Below are 16,773 nucleotides of genomic sequence, written 5' to 3' on the forward strand. Positions count from 1 at the left end.
TATGCAAACCAGCTTTCTTATTGGACCATGTAAAATGATCTCCATGAGTAGGGAGGACGAATAAACTGTGTTGTGACATAAAGTACTGAAAAGGCCGAACATCTTGCCATCGAAGAGGCACACCACCTTTACAATGAAGCACAGAAAGATAGCTATTCCAATCACCACATAAACACCATGCACCATTCATGAAAGAACCAAGTGGTGACAAGGTGTCCCATTGTGGGTTTTGTTTGGAAAATGAGAAGTGCAAATACACAAAAACTTATTGTCATGTCATTGATGGGACTGCTACATGAAGGCCGCGGCAATAGTAAGATTGCCATATCATATTAATAGACATTGAAACATTCCAAAACAAAAGAAGTCCTCCTGACTGACCAAAAGATGGGGAGGAGATGACACCAAGAGAAGCCACATTTTTTTGCACAACAGATGGGGTTGGACTTTAGAAGACCGAACTTCACACAAAAAAAACATAGAGGGCCTGTACTCGAGGATTGTCATTTGAAGCTCCTTTTCTGTCGATAGGAGGCCAAGCCCTCGACAATTAAGGAATAGTTGCATCATGTTGGACTTGATGGCTTTAGCCGGAAAGCCATCACAGATTCACAGCCTCAAAGAAGTTGGACCCATGTTCTCTTTTTCCCACCCCAGGTCCTCCGTAGATTTTGTGCAGCTCGAATCCATGTCCGCTAGCTCTGTGTCAGTTAATTTTCTCTTGGATGGAAGGAGTTGTGGAATAGACAGTCATCTCTATCCTGTGCAGGCGCATCCATTAGAATGACACTGGGAAGAGGTGACGAGCTAAGTGGTTGCTCAAGGCCTACCGCTCTTCCTGGAGAAGCAGTAGATGAGTTTTGGATAATCGGGTGCTGCAGATGGGAATCTATATTGCTTGTAAAGTTCCTCTAGATCTCTACGAATGTGCAGATTTTTTTATATATATCAAACATTAACGCCCCACCACAAATAAGTTGAAAAAAAATAAAGAAAAGAAGACAAAAGGATCTTGCTCTTGATCTAAAAAGATGACTTGCGCAAGAAAATCAACATGCTTTGGAGTTTGGAACTTCACAGAATACAGTCACCTTGTCAAGATGAAAAAATCGTCATTATATGTGATTCAATTTACTGTACATTACACAAGTGAAGCCGGCCTCTGTATATTCTACAAAACTAAAACAAAACAAGGTGGCCCATGCTATGGCCAGTCGGACAGACAAAAATACTCCAGAAAACACTAATTCTAATGAATGTGCAAGAAATAATTGAATAATATAAATCACGAATCTAATATTATCGGCCCTATACATGAGTGGAGCATGCTACTTAGAACATGCTGCACTTCCCCAGAGCAGTGTTCGCTTTGCACAAGATCTACCACCAGAGGGAAGAAATGTGAAACATATATCCGAAGAGAATCCCTTTCCAAGCCATTCAATACCTGTAGTGCTAGTACAGTCAATGGAGTTCGAGCAGCTAATTCTTCCTTTTTAGCCGAACCCAGTGGAATCCTCCAGCGTGGCACCCGTCGGTTAACTGCTGTTTGTTCAACTGACCCACCACCTGCACAATTCAAGTATATCTGCAATACTTGTTCACATAATGCCACAAGTTGAGGCTCTATGTTCATTACTTTGGAGAGAGATGAGTCGTCTGCGAGTATGCCATTCAAAAAATTGAGGTAGCTCTGGTATGACTCATTTTCAAAGTGGACTATTGGGGGGTCAGAAATCTCCAAAATTGAACACACTTTCCTCAGCTTCACCAGCAGAATGGTTTCGGCATTAAGTTTGTGTGCATGAGAAGTAACGAGTGAAAATATCTCCAGAAGGACTCTGATGTTGGCTGCGGATAAGGATTGTTGGTGTGCCTTATAAAGTTCAGTAATGACCTGTGACAAAAATACAATCAACCCATTAGTGTAATACAGTAAGAAACATCATTCCCAAATATTGCCAAAAGAATTCTTCCTCAGGATATCTATGTGATAGAATATGCTAGTTTAATATAGAAAAAGCAAGGCAGCACGAGTGTGCATATATACTCATGCTTAATAACCCATTATCTGGGTCCTCAACCATGAAAGCCAATTAACCACATAGATTGACACACACATAGATACATATACGTAGGGCAATTCATTTAGAGCCTATTTATTTCAAAAATAAAGGACGACAGGAAATTCATGAGGATTGGTCTCACATGTGGGCTGGGATGACTGCAAAGTAAAGGAATGAGTTTCGAAATATGCACTTCGTACTGGAGTCAGATTTAGTGGGAAAGGAAACACAGATGGATGGGATTATATTGGAAAGTAAGAAAGAAAATGGGAGGGGGGAGAGAGACAAAAGTAACTTGTCCAAGAATAATGCTAGAGTCCCACAAGCACTGATGGAAAAGATGAATGGGGTGGGAAAAAGATAAGTGCCATCTGACCAGACAACAATAAATGCATTTAACAGGGATATTAAAGAAGTTTCCTACCATATCAAACCAATCAATCACATTTTTTATGATTTGTCAATCACCACCAACAGTCAGAATGTTATACCTGCCATTGGTGGCTAAATTAGGATACCACATGCAGAGAAGCCACCCTATGCCTCCCTTTTTCATTAAACTAGCAAACATATTCAAAAATATTACAAACATACAAACACAGAGATGTATGGGTACCTGTACTATGAGCAATTGAACAGCTATATGACCCTTCACTCTGGAAATGACATAGGCAGCCGTTTGCAGACTATCGTCCTCAAAATTATCATGGGTAAGTTCATGATCGGAATATAACTCCATATCTGTATAGGTTTGTGAATCATCAGATACCTCAATGTCATCCATGATCCTAAGAACCTTTAAAAATCCAGGCAGAGTTGATGCAGTTGCTTCTTTCAAGCGCAGAAAGAGAACACCCCATTCCTCTTCGGAAAGTCTGTTGCCCAAGTCACCGGCCAAATGCAGCAGTGCAGCTACACCAGCGCTAGCCAGACTCTGAACAGGATTGCTAATGAACCTCGTGAGTGCTGATACAACACTTGGTAGCTGGGACCGCACCAGATCAAAGAAATTAACAAAAAGGTCTACTAGATACTGAGCTGCTTCAGTAAAAGTTTCAGAAGTCCATGCATTTTCATCAGATTGTGGAGATCTAGAATCTGGTGAAGATCTGCCATCAGCATCAAGTGTTTCTCCTTTGCCCTCAGTGCTACTGTATATCGGAAGAATGACAGATTTGAATACACCAAGCCAAAAGGGTAGTGAGAATATGTGGCCGTGATCCTTCAGAATATTGAAGAGAACTTCTATAGCACTCCTCCTGATGGTTTGTCTGGGATCAGATGTCAGTCTAGACAAACCTGAAAAGAATTTACACCTTTCACTTTTTAGATCATACATGATTTTCACCATAAACAATAAATAAAGGAAGCATTGAGTACTTCACTGTGATCCAAAGGGCAAGGAGAAGGGCAATATAAACTCTCATAAAGCATGTTTCATCCAATACCATGCTTCTTATGGTTATATTGTAACAACCTATACTATTCAAACCTAAAGTAGGTATCAAATTCATAAAGCATCATTGATGGCTTTCTTTCACATTCATACCTATCCATGCTTAAGTTGGTATTTCCTGAAGTTTATTTGCAAACTGCTTACACTTCCCCATAATTTTTTCCATCCACAAATTTTACCTTGTTTTGCCTAGACCCACTTTAACCATATTTTCTACCGAGGCAACTCTGACAGCAAGTTACCTGTGAGCAGAGGAACCCAAAAGTAGATATGTTCATCCTTTTTTGTGAAGGGAAGTCCATAAGAATCATCTCCGTCCATGAGTGGAATAGATGAATTATTTCCCTTGTTCTTATCATAGCAAATTAGTCCACCATCTGCAAGTTTAACAGCACAAAATCGCAGAAATGCAATGGCATTGAGGCTGACATCACTGTTAAATCTGCTATTCGTGAAGGTTATAAGACATTTCACACAGTCAGTAAAGGTGGTATTCTCTGTCTCAGTTATGTAGGGAAAATAATCTCTCACTATTTTCTCCATGGTCTCGAAGGCCAATAAAACAATATTCTTGCGTTCATCTGCTGCAGCAGTGGTAAAAACCTGGCAACAAGAATATCATAATGCGAGGATCAGGACGATTGAGAGATCAACTAGTCCTTTCTTATAACATTCAAAAGAAAAGAAAATCCACTACGAAGTGTGATCCTAGAGGGGAAAAAACCACCCTTCTGGGCAAAAAATTTAAGAAGCAAAGTCAATCTGACAGCATTAAGTACACAAATCAGTATAAACTTTAATCATTTAGCAGGGTGATCAAGTCATGCTTGATCTGATTTGATGGAACCAAACAATGAACTCTCTCTACCAATACATGGAAAAACATTGCGACCATTCATTCTACAACCTTTGACACTCCCAAAAAAATGAACTCTTATTTACATATTAGAAAACTGACCCAGCAAATCTTGAAGCATTCTGCTGAACATGTGGCTGAAGCTTAAGAATATCTTGTCTAGCATTTGTAGAATGAAATATAAAGGCTAACATGTATCCTTCATTTATAAAAAGACCTAATAATTTATTAAGAACGTGAAGTAAAAACACCATCCATGACTCCTCACTTATGAATAACATGATTGCAGAATTTGCCAAATTCAAGCTTCATTACTGTTCAGTTGACTCAGTGGCACATCCAGTTTCCACATCTTAAAGAACATAAACAGTACAAGCCCAAAAACTCAACATACCGTAAAGACGCTTTTCCAGCCAGATTTCACATTATTGACACGGCTGAGCACCATCTGTGAGATGCAACGAACTATTAATTCCCTAATTTCCGCAGAATTACTTTTTTGCATGACAATCACGAAAGGTCTAAGAAATTCATTCTGGAAATTGTAATTTGCCAACTCCTCACGCTCCAGGAACTTCATAGCCAGCTGTCGCAATGAATCCATCACAAATATTGCAACAGAAAGATTTTCTGACAATCCAACTGTAACAAAAAAATCTGAAAGCACGCTCCATATACGAGACCACACCAATCTAATGCGGTTCATGTTATAATGCCTGCCATTAGGAAAAAGTATCCCCACAATCATCAGATACAACTGGCAATAAATATTAGTATAAAGCCTGTTAAAATACTAACTATAGAAATTTTACATGTATATTCTGGAGATATAAGATCAGTAGTATTCCTTGGGAAATACTTCACTATTACTAGAACAAGTATGGTAAAATATTATTTTAGCGAGTTTGAACACAAGACATCCAATAGACCATACAAACAAACAAACCCAACAATGATTGCTTCACAAAAGACTAAACATACATGTTACAAAGGTATCAATGATTCAAGACAGGCCCATTGCCTACCCAGCACATCCAGGACGTCATTTGATCCAGATTTAGACTGGGCTCAGGCCATGTATGTACTAGTACTTATTTCCTATGCTAGGCATTGCCTAGAGCATGGCCAAACCCAATGTATTGCATCCTCTTCAATGAACATAGGGTCCTAGAAACGCCAAGAACCTCAACTTTATTTCTGGTTGTTCTCAAAATTATACATTTAAAACTCAATTAACAAAAGAAGAATCTTACGCAATTTCAACTATTTTTGTCAGGCTGAAAACACGAGGATCTGTTGGAGACCGCAATTCTGCCATGGAAACTTTACAGAGAGCCTTCACAAAAGCTACGATTGCTTCACTATTCAACCTTTGGCTATGGGCAAATATGTGGTTCAGCTCAAAACTCCCAATCTGATCAAGTAGATTCAAGTTTGAAATAAAATGATTAATCTGATCTGGAGTTACCAGCGCTGAGGCTTTAAAACCAAGAGTAGCACTATCATAAGAGCCCCCTCGAACAACAGCCATTACAGCTGGATTTTGAAGAGCACTCCCCTTTTTCTTTGATGATGGAAAACCTGCAGCTTTCTGTGTCTTATCTTCTGTTTCAGATGGAGATACAACAAAGAAGGATGCATCAGGTGGTGCACCCTCTCCCAAGAGTTGTAGATGTTCAAATCGGGAGAGGCATGTTAATATGTGCTCCCAGGCTTCCTGAAGATAATTACCATCTTCAATGGCAATTGATATTATTACCTGTGGAGAAGAACTGTGAGAAGAATAGACATACACAGATATACAGCAAGAGAGAGAAAGCAAAGAGATCTTATGCAGCAACATCATAATTAGTGCATCTGTACAACACAGGCCAAGTAAACATAAACAAGCTCCAATTGGAGAGGACCTGTACCAGAATTGAATGAAAACATCTTAATCAAATGGAGAACAACACACATACCTTCATAGCATCAACATTCTTTTGCTTCATGTCTGCAGCACAATGGAGAAAAGTAAATTTGGCAAGAGATGTAACAAAAGCATCTCTCTGTGTCTGCATGCCCATTGTTGCGGTGACATGTACAGCATGTCGGAAGCCTTGTAAGGATTGAAATATGGCAGTCTGGTCATCACTCTGGTCAAGAGTCACACTGAAAGCAGCTAACATTGGTGCCCAGCAAACCTCCCCCATAAACCTCAGAATTGCCGTATCCGTGACCGCATAAAAAACGACTCTGCCATATTCATAGTATTGAATTTCTCCATTAAAGGCTCAAAGCAAGTAAACCCAAGCCAACTATAACAAACTGTAAGGTTTAGTGGTATTTCTTCCAAGAAGCAGGGGCATAAGATGGGAGCCACCATCCAAAGACTATCAAGTAAGAGATCCCTCAAATAAAAGAATTTAAAATTCAAAGAAATCTTAAGGAGTAGCCACTAAATGGTATGCACCACCACAAATCCTCTTTTTTTTTTTTTTTTTTTTTTTTGGGGGGGGGGGAGGGTTGAGAGGGCCCAATAATGAATTTTGTTCGAAAAGACTATATAGATAAATAAGAGGGGGTGGGGGACTCTCCAGACACCCAAACATGAAATGAAGGACTCTACAAGGGATATCTATCCTTATTGCTAATCAACTAGTGCAAAGATATAAACCAACAGAAATCAAGCCTTTCTACAGTACAAGTAGGCTTACTCAGATTTGCCTGACTTTGCTCTGAACTGCTCCTGGATGCGCCTTATGAGAACTCCATTTGCACCTAAAGGTTTCTCTTCAGTCTGCCTCCAGTTGACTAAATTGAATAGGCCATCCAGGCCCAGTAACTTATTGAAGCTGTTTTCCTGCTTACTTTGTGGTGCGGAAGAATCAGCACTCATTTTTATTTCACTTTTCACGATTTGATCATACAAAGAGCCCAGATACTCTTCTGGTAGATCTTTTCCGTCATCTATCCCACGATTATTGCGAATAAAACCAGCCTTCGACATCTTGAGTGACAAATAAAAAAAGGAAAGAAAGTCAGACCTCAAAACTGAACTCAAATCAATAATCAAGCCAGCTCTATTAAGATATCACATATCCCATCTAAGGTAAGAGGTTAAGTGGCATTTTATTCCTTGGATGTCTATACAGAAATGCTGAATTTCATAACGTTTTTACAAGTTATTTTCTCCAATTAACCAAACAAAGAAGTTAAGGAAAATGTATCATTTTTTTCTTTTTCTATCCTCTGCTAAATCTGGCATAGAAGAAACTTGTTAAATGTTAATGATAAAATTAAAATATCATGCAACAAATTCATGTCAAAACTTTTTCCAAAAAAATAAATAATAACAAAGGAAAAGAAAATGAAGAAAAACTTCAAAACCATCTGCAATATAGTTCCCAAGCATAAACGAGTAAAGATGTACAGACATGTATGTGCAATTGTTTCCATGTGAACGTGTGTCTGTGTAAACTCTATGCAGGCATGGATGGGTATCTATGTTCCATAATTTTCATTTTTAAGTTTTCTCACTGCTGATGATTTTCTATCAAATAAGAACCAGGGCTTTTATAGAAAAAAGAAAATGAAGACAGAAAAGTAAAAACACATTTTTCAGGAAGCTGACCTTGTCTTTCACCATGTTATTATGGGCATCAGTGTTGAGCATTATCACTGAATAAGCAAGAACATAAGCTGTATCTGCACTCGTAAAAGAATTCGGATTGCATTTACAGTAACGCTCAGCAAACTTTTCCATTATGCGATCAATCTTCTGTGCCTCTCCAGGCAACCTGAAGCCCCTTAAAAAAAATCGAATAGCTTCACCAAAATCCTTTCCTTCAAAATTAAAGGAATCCACGTATGCATGCATAACTTTCAAGGGGAACTCCTCCCTTTCACCGAGGTAGTTCCCAATTATGGTCTCATTCAGGCCAGAAGTGTTTTTCAGGAATGAAGCAACTTCTTCTGGAGAACCACCAATTTTTTTGGCCTTCACAAGAAACTCAATGCCCTTGGAGGGTTTCTTATTAAACAGTGAGATACCTTTCTGTAATTAATCCAGGAAATGTGTCAGCACAATCGGAATCAAGTGGTTGCATTACAACTTTAATTTGTATAGAACTTAAAGGTATAATGAACAAAAAGAGAACAGCAGGGTAGCCGCAGTCAAGAGCTGTTTTATTTATTTACTTAAAACCAAAAAATTGCAAATCAGTTTGAGTTACTTGGTAGTTGCTATTCATGAGTGGGAACAATGGAATCATTGTGTTACGATAAGGACACCAGCTGCCAGCCAACTGCATTGGTTCTCTATAGGTACCAGTAACTGACCTGAAATTCTATCTTATAAGCACGACGTTGTTCAAGTGTCGCAGCTTCTGACACCTCAGAACTTGACTCCAGCTCATAGTCAACAGAAGCTCCTTCATCTCCATTAGGTGTGCCATGACTTTCAGCTGATGCATCACTATCATTATTTTTTAACAGGATCAAATCACTTGCCTGCAATTGTTGGTCCATCCAAGCTCCCATTAACTTGATGATGACAACCAGGCACTTGATAGATTCAACTCGGAGTGCCATATCCTGTGGTGGAGACAAGGTTGTAGTGGAACCTGGTGGCGGACCTAACGCAGTCTTTACGAGGCCATTGACAGTCCTGCAAATATCTGATGGAATTAAAATGGTTTTAATACATTTTACTTAAAACAAACTACAGAAATATAATGAAAAATGGCAACTAGATATTTTTCATTTTCTCTTGAAAGGAATTGACATTGAATGTTCTAACATGGGCTAGACTATATAGCATCTCACCAGAATGCTCAAATATGGTGGTAAGAGAAAATTTTATTTAGGCAATCCCGGTAAGATGGGATAAAGCACTGATGATGGATCAATGTGCATCTTTTGGGTTAACTTTATCAACCTGGTTTTATTTCAGAGTTTTTTTATGTCAGAGTTCATGCAATAAATGTATTTTTGGTACTGGAACATATTATTTTGTATTTTTCTTTACCTTTCTACCTCTCTTAGCTACCCTAAATTAGCTTGAGGAGTAGGTACTCGTTTCTTATTATCGGCTAAGTGAATTACTATAGGAAAGAGTAGTGCAATACTATCCCATATGTTCTACTGCCACTTCTTTCTGATGAGGACATCAGGCCTACCAAATCCGAAGTTTAGAGTACATCCAGCTTATGGGTACTTTGGGTACTGAATATGTTGTCTTGTATTGTTTTTTACCTTTCCACCTCTTAGTCTTAGCAACCTTACCTTATCTTGAGGGAAATATACGCAATTATCCTTCTATTATCAGGCGTAATTCACTAATTCCCAGCAACTAGATTCAATTGGCTTGTCGTTAATCTATGTGAATGTCTATATGCAAAGATTTCTCCGGTAGCCTAGGTACTCACACCAAGTTACACTTACATGCATGAGCGTACTGAGGGGGGGGGGAGTGGAACACTTTGCCCCAGAAATGCAGTGACATAAGATACAAGTATTTAAATTAACTTACGGGTTAATACGCATCAATATCTCACCCTCTGCAAAATTATAAGACACCACCCAGTAAAACCTCAATTTTATCCAGGTCACTTAGGCAAATGGAGCAGGGCCCATGCCACTTGTTAGATACCATGCATTGGCAGGAATTGCCCAGGCAGTTGCCAAATCATCTAGGCCATACCAAGGTGACAAATAAATAAACAACATTGAAATAGTGAAACCCCCCCCCCCCCCCCCCAAAAAAAAAAAGAAAGAAGCTGTACGAAAATACCTTTCAAAGATATTAGGTGAATCCACATCACAGTCATAGTTCACAAAAATGTCAACGATGAGCTGTGAATCCTGAGAGATCCTTTCTAGCGAACTGAGAACTGTCATTTTCTGCATAAAACTAGGCTGTAGCACATTTTCAAGCACTCTGAGGATAAACATCGGAAAGAAAATCCCAATTTCTGCCTTTAATCCTGATCTGAACTTTGATAACAAGCACGTGAAGATAGAACACAGAAGCTGGAATACAGTCATAACAGATAATGCACTATTCTTCAGCAATGACAGGCAGAGATACTGCTTGATAGCACTGAGAAACCTGTTTCCAGAACAAGGAAATGCCAAATTAGGTCACTCATCAAAGTTTTTTTTAACCCCTTTGTTGCTTTTTCTGGGGTAGGGAGCTTAGCATTTTAAATGAGGAAAAAAGTTGTGATCACTTTCACTCACACAGGAGCTTTTTTTTTTTTTGGGGGGGGGGGGGGGGGGGGGGGGGGGAAGCAAAATCTGATCCACAATCATTTTTAGATCACAGGTCCATGTGTAGCCATGGGAATACGGCCTCAAAACCAGCCCTTTGTAGTTGTGGATTTGTGGGACAACTTCTATGGGAGGCAGCCTAGTCTGATGATGTTGCCTGGTTCTTGGTTGGTTCAATGGACCAGATTTTTGAGGAGCAAATCATAAGGAAGGAGCAAGAAGCTGTCCATGTTCATCCCCCCTATCGTCCAGCAGAATCAAAGAGCAGATCAGTTATTTAAGAAGAAACTTTCTATACCATTTCCTATCATATGCAGCAGTTCTTTCCAAAGATATCATTCAGCTCTATCAGAAGGACATTTGGTGATCAAGAGGGCCTCAGAGCTACATAGCAAGTGAATGGAAATTGAAGGCTCGATTATCATTTATAAAAACCTATCCTTACCCACCCCTTGCGCAAGGTCTAACCGTTTTTTCTTTAAATTTTTCCATAATTTTTTGGAATTTTCGGACTTTTTCTTCGACCTAAATTCAAAGTCAAATCAATGACAATCTAACCATTAGATCTATCCCAAACTTTAGGAACATCATTCAACCTAACCCTAGAGACCTTCCCTCCCAATTTCAGGCCAATCAGACCAACCCACATCCTAGTCTAACCTTATTTCCTTTGCTGCCCTAGATTTTCAAAATCCTACAAACCTAACCCTACTTTCAACCATAACTCTCGAACCACTCATCCAACCCTTAAACCTTTTTAGGATCTTCATCCTCCAATCCCTCTTTACCTTCAACCTTAGCCCTAATTCTAACCCTAACCATAACCCTAAATTCCCAAACCCTAGCTTGGAGAATAATTCTGCAAACTAACATTCTTATAAAGCAGAACATTTTCTTCAATTTTCAGACCTAAAACTAACCTGGCCAAACCCTGAAACCCCTCTCCAATTAACCCTAGACCTCCCCCATACCTAACTCGCAGGTTGGGAATTCAACCAGCCACAACTGCAGGGTATAATTGAGCTATGCAAGCTGTAGTCCATTAAATTTGAGTGAGCTCAGACCTAAAACAACAAGGTTTAAAACCTAATCACTGCTGGTTCTCTAAAAGAGAATCCTGAAAACAGGCCCAGTATGCCTAGGTTACATCACCCACTTTAGACCTAGCTTGCCAGATGGTAATGGAACGAGGAGACCAAGCCCAGGTATGTGTCAAGGCCTCTATTTCAGCCGTCATTGCATCATGCCAAGCTTGGTGCTACATGGCCTCAATAAAGGTATACAGTTCTGTATCACCAGACAATGAGGTGAGGAAAGCTAAATGTGGACATGTAAAGCAATTATGACTCAAAAATTAGAGAGGGGATAAAGTGTCGGATTCTTGAGACAAGCAAAAGAGAGCATTCATAGTCCTACAACCAAGGGCATTGACGAGTTAGTTGGGGTCTTTGGAATTTGGGGAATGGGTGGAAGGACAACAGAGTCAGCTGGGATTGGATATGAGGCAACAGGATCAAAATTGGTCGATCAAGATCAAGGTTGGGTGATGACATTGGAAAGAGAATGGATGAAGCTGGTGCAAGGTGGTGAAGTAGGGATAATTGAAGAACGTGTTAATATAAAAAAAATAAAAATCACACAAGACAAATGCACTTTTAGATTAAAGATAAAAAATACAATAGCCCTATTGGCTATGTGGGTAACAATAAAAACATATGGAAATGCTAATTTGTCAAAGTCATGTTGAATTAGTGTTTCTCCCAAAATATGAACACCCAAAAGCACAAAGGTGGGAGAGCAAAGGAGGCTTCCCATACAAAAGCTTAAAAGGGGACCAATTATCAAGTAATCAGGTTGAAAGACAGTTAATTAAATATGCAGTGCAAGAATACACTCACCCCAATACTCAATAGGAAAATAAGAATGAAACGAAATACCCAAGCAACATTAAACAAATGATGGTGTTTCCGCTCCAACACCCTATTTTGGCGTGGAGTGGAGACACAATTGGACTGATGAACAACCCCTTTTAAAGCTAAATAAGAAATGTAGGTTGATTAAAAAATTAAGTCCCACTATTAGACCACATGCACCGAATGCATGATTGGAATCGAGTTTGAATCATGGCAAAAATGCAATAAAAGAGCATTCACATCACATTTAGAAGACATGAGATCAATCCAAGTGCTTCGAGAAAAATCATCAATAACAGTAAGAAAGAAATGAGCACCAGATAAAGATATTGTTCGGTAGAGACCCCACACGTTCAAAACAAGAGGATGTGGTAAAAGTACTTGTTTAGCTAAAGGACATAAGAGTGCATGTGCAGTTATTGAAAAAATATTATTAGAGTCCAAATGTTTCAAATGGGTATTAGAGGTGGTACCAAGATGGCCCAAATGCTTATGCTAATGTCAAAGATCAAAATGAGCACCCAACAAGTTGCCAAAAGGAAATGAAAAGGGGTATTGATTCAAGGAAGTAGAGCCCCCTATGTTGCTTACACGTCAAAATAATCATCTTCGATTGTTGGTCCTGAATAACACAACAATCAGCAGAAAAAAGGATTGAACTATGAGAAGAGGTCGTTAAGTTTGGTGATAGACAATAAAGTTAAAACAAAATGCAGGAACATGAAGGACGTTATCAAGACAAATTCTAGGAAATAAAGAAAAACAACCAATGTGCATAACAGGGACAACTGAACCGTCAGGCAATGTGATGGGAAGGGCATCAGATGCAGGATTCAAGGTGCTAAAAAGAGATTTATTAAAAGCAATTGTGGTCGGTAGCTCAAGAATCCAAGATCTGGGCACTAACTCAATTAAAACAATAATTCTTACCAGCAAGATTGAGCAATGGATGGTTACTAAAAGGATTGAATAAATATGGAGAGTACATAAAGTAGAAATACATATGGAGAAAGAGAAAAAGACAACAGTAGCTGACAAAGGATCGATATCCATGGTGAAGGGACAAAAATTGATGCTTGACTACTAATACCATGTTAAAAAAATAAGCATAAGAAAGATATGATGCAAGCATGTATGTGTGTATTGATCCTCAATGGACAATACTACAGAAAGAGTTCCCTAATGTGATTTTTACATAGATGGAATATACAACCAGGGGAATAGAATTTCCTAATTGCAGTTACATAAAAAAGGTATGTACAATATCCTATTGATATATAAAGGGAACATGGACTTGGAGATGCAATATACACAATCACATAAGTTGCCATGATAAGATCACATGAGGTGTCATGATAAGAATTATTTTGAAATGTTTATAAAATGTTGGATGTTTTGGGAACCAGATAGCGAAATGTATGTCACTGAGCATGTGCTATACTTAAGCTTATGAATGTACAAAAGTATATTTATTGCCACCCGTGTAAAATTCAACATTTTGTATGTATTGTAATATAATGCTTCTATGAGATTGAGATTTTTCTCATTTTGTATGGATGGCTGATGTGATCTAATACCCATCCTTGGTTGGGACATTATATCTTGGTGGGATATTAACTCGTCCTTCCATTATTCTCGTGACTTGCACCAAGCCACCAAGATGCAATGCCCACGTGGCCGCTAAACATTCATATTGATGCCTCAAAAATGAAAAACATAATTGGATATAGGTTTCTTTTACATATCAACAGCATAGTTGTCATTTGTCAAGGCAATGCCTAGGTGTCCAGCCACGTTGGCTACCTTAGTATCCTACATGGGCACCCTGTTCACCTTCGAGACCTACACATGCACCTAGGCGACCTTGGTGTTGCCTTGCATGCGGATTGGCCCCCTCCAACAACTTGCGTCACCTAGAACCCCAAACTGCCCACAACTATGATCAGTAAACAATTACTGAATAATTGTCATTCTTTTGATTTCCTGTTGCTTACTAGACAGCTGATAGAGATTCTCACCAGCTGGCATCCAACATCTTGCTCGAAGAAAGAATGGTCTAGAAATGTGTTATGAAATCAAAGAAACCACAGCTCAAAGTATAATTATTTTGATATTTTGAAATAAATAGTGCCATGTTAAGCAACGCCCAAAAGCCTAATAGTTACTGAATAACATAAAAACACTTGCCTCTCGTCTGTTCCCCAAAATGAACAAGCATGATCCATTGTAAACTTCAGCATCTCCAAAGATAAAAATTTTCCCCTCAAAAGTACTTGGTCCTCGGGATTCTCCTGAGTTGGAATCTTCAACGAGAACTTGCACAAGCTTTTAAACAATAAATATCCGTCTTCTCGAATCTTACTACCACTACTGGATCTTCCCCGATCAGCCGACTCTCCACCCTCCACTTCACCTTTCCCATCCTCAGAGGACACTGAAACACGGCCATTGCCCGATGCAGAGGGATACAATTTCAAATTCGAAACCCCTTGACTACTCTCAACGATGTCGTCAATGAAGTTCTGAACAGATTGAACTAAACTCCAATCGTTCAGACTCTTATCGGACACCTCCAACAATTCACCAACTATAACACAACGAACCTTGACATCCATCGAGTCTTCTTCCACCCTCGCATAAACGATACTCAAAATCTGCGCTAGGACTACCTTAGCACATATCTGGTTAACGCTGCTCATGCTGCTAACATACACATTGTAGCAGGTCTTAACTATCTGAATCAAACAATCGCCCCGAATCAACACGCATGGAGACCGGACCGCAGAACACATGACCCTAACCACCATAAGCTCGATCTCATCTTCACCCAGACCGGCACAATTGCAAATCGAATCCAACAAACGAGTTAAAATGAAGCGTCTCTCGTCACCCTCGGGGCGATCAATTTCACCGCAGATCATGCCTTGGGAGAACAATTTAAGAGCGCATTCCAGAGCAGGTTCGATGATTTTGACAGTAGCCGAATCAAGAGCAAGGATTAAGGGCTGAAGAACGGATTCAGCATCTGAAACTACAAACCCAGATATGGGCGAGTCAGGTACTGGATCAGGAGTATCTTTGAGTGTTTCAAGCTTGTCAAGTGCCGATTTGCAGGAGCTAACCAGTTGGGTATGCTTTCGCCAGGCCACATTCTTTATAATCTTGTCCAGCGACGGCCCGAGAATGCGACCTGCCCGGGAAACGCCGCCTAAGGTTTGTGAAGACGACATGGTAGAGAGATCGAAATTCAGATAATGGCTAGGGTTTCAGAACCGTTGTCGGTGCACCTGGTCGGATAGGAAAGAGCAGCCATGGAAACCTATGGAAGGAGTCAAATTGGGGCTTAAGTTAATAAGTTCTCTCTCACACTCTCGCTCAACTTGCACGCCAACGTAGCGGTGTTAAGCGTGCATAGAAGAAGGGAGATGAAGCTTCTCGATTTGTCATCTGAGCTCGTCGTTCTCGCAGATGGGGGTGTTGCCTGAGCCCTGAACAATTTATATAAAATGGATTTTATATAGATATATAAGAATAAAAGGAAAGGGAAATTTTCCTTCATTTTCCCGGGAAAAGTCTTGGTTTTATTAGAAAAAATATGCATTTTATTTTATTTTTCATTTTTTCCTCGTTTTCTCGGCAAATCTCATATTTATCAATTTCCCTAACAAAAAAAAAAAGTCTTCCAACCTTGCAGGAGACTTGTTGAAAATTGGAATGCAATCATTCATTTTTATGCATTACATAAATATAAAATAAGCCTTTTTTTTACAAGGTGTACAGTGTACCTCCTAATATTTGATTTAAGATTTATATTTCATGAATTCATGGGTATAATGACCATATCATTCTCATTATAATAAAAAAAACATAATTATTCTCATTTAAACCTTCATATTCAACCCTTAAATGTGTGAAAGAAACTGTCACGGTATGCAAAAACCACCCCAACCCCTCCCCTTGCCAAGGACTACCACCCTTATATTCCTATGAAGTCTTTATATTATAAATCTCAGTTTTTTATTTTTCCAATCAAAACCCAACTACCTTTTCAATGATTCATATCCTAGGCCTTTTTTTCCTTCATTAAAAAAAATATGGGTTTGAGATTCAGTGGGAAAGCATGTAATTGGACGAGTTTCCACTTAAGGCTACGTTTGTTTGCTGACAAAAAATGGTGGGAAAGTTGTACTTGTGGATCCCATATGCTAGTGGGGTGGGGAAAAGGATAGT

At 39.2% G+C, this 16,773-nt stretch overlaps 1 protein-coding gene across 2 annotated transcripts; it reads right to left on the bottom strand.

Moving 5' to 3' along the window:
- Positions 1-949: 949 nt before the first annotated feature.
- Positions 950-16,025, bottom strand: LOC149017296 (brefeldin A-inhibited guanine nucleotide-exchange protein 1-like). 2 transcript variants are annotated; one of them, XM_089151625.1, is made up of 11 exons: positions 14,731-16,025; positions 10,152-10,469; positions 8,699-9,026; positions 7,992-8,414; positions 7,075-7,367; positions 6,340-6,613; positions 5,632-6,137; positions 4,773-5,094; positions 3,765-4,125; positions 2,683-3,365; positions 950-1,897 (listed from the first exon to the last, which is right to left on the bottom strand). In XM_089151625.1, the coding sequence occupies exons 1-11, from the start codon at positions 15,771-15,773 to the stop codon at positions 1,286-1,288; spliced, it is 5,163 nt and encodes a 1,720-aa protein (XP_089007751.1). In that variant the 5' UTR covers positions 15,774-16,025; the 3' UTR covers positions 950-1,285. The 2 variants fall into 2 exon arrangements, with proteins under 2 accessions (XP_089007751.1, XP_089007752.1); XM_089151626.1 differs by lacking the exon at positions 14,731-16,025 and having other exon boundaries at positions 952-1,897; positions 8,699-9,036; positions 10,152-10,281.
- Between the last annotated feature and the right edge of the window lie 748 nt (positions 16,026-16,773).

This window comes from Hakea prostrata, chromosome 4 (genome assembly GCF_041222555.1).
Source record: "Hakea prostrata isolate BN-2017 chromosome 4, UWA_Hpros_2, whole genome shotgun sequence".
Classification (NCBI taxonomy): domain Eukaryota; kingdom Viridiplantae; phylum Streptophyta; class Magnoliopsida; order Proteales; family Proteaceae; genus Hakea; species Hakea prostrata.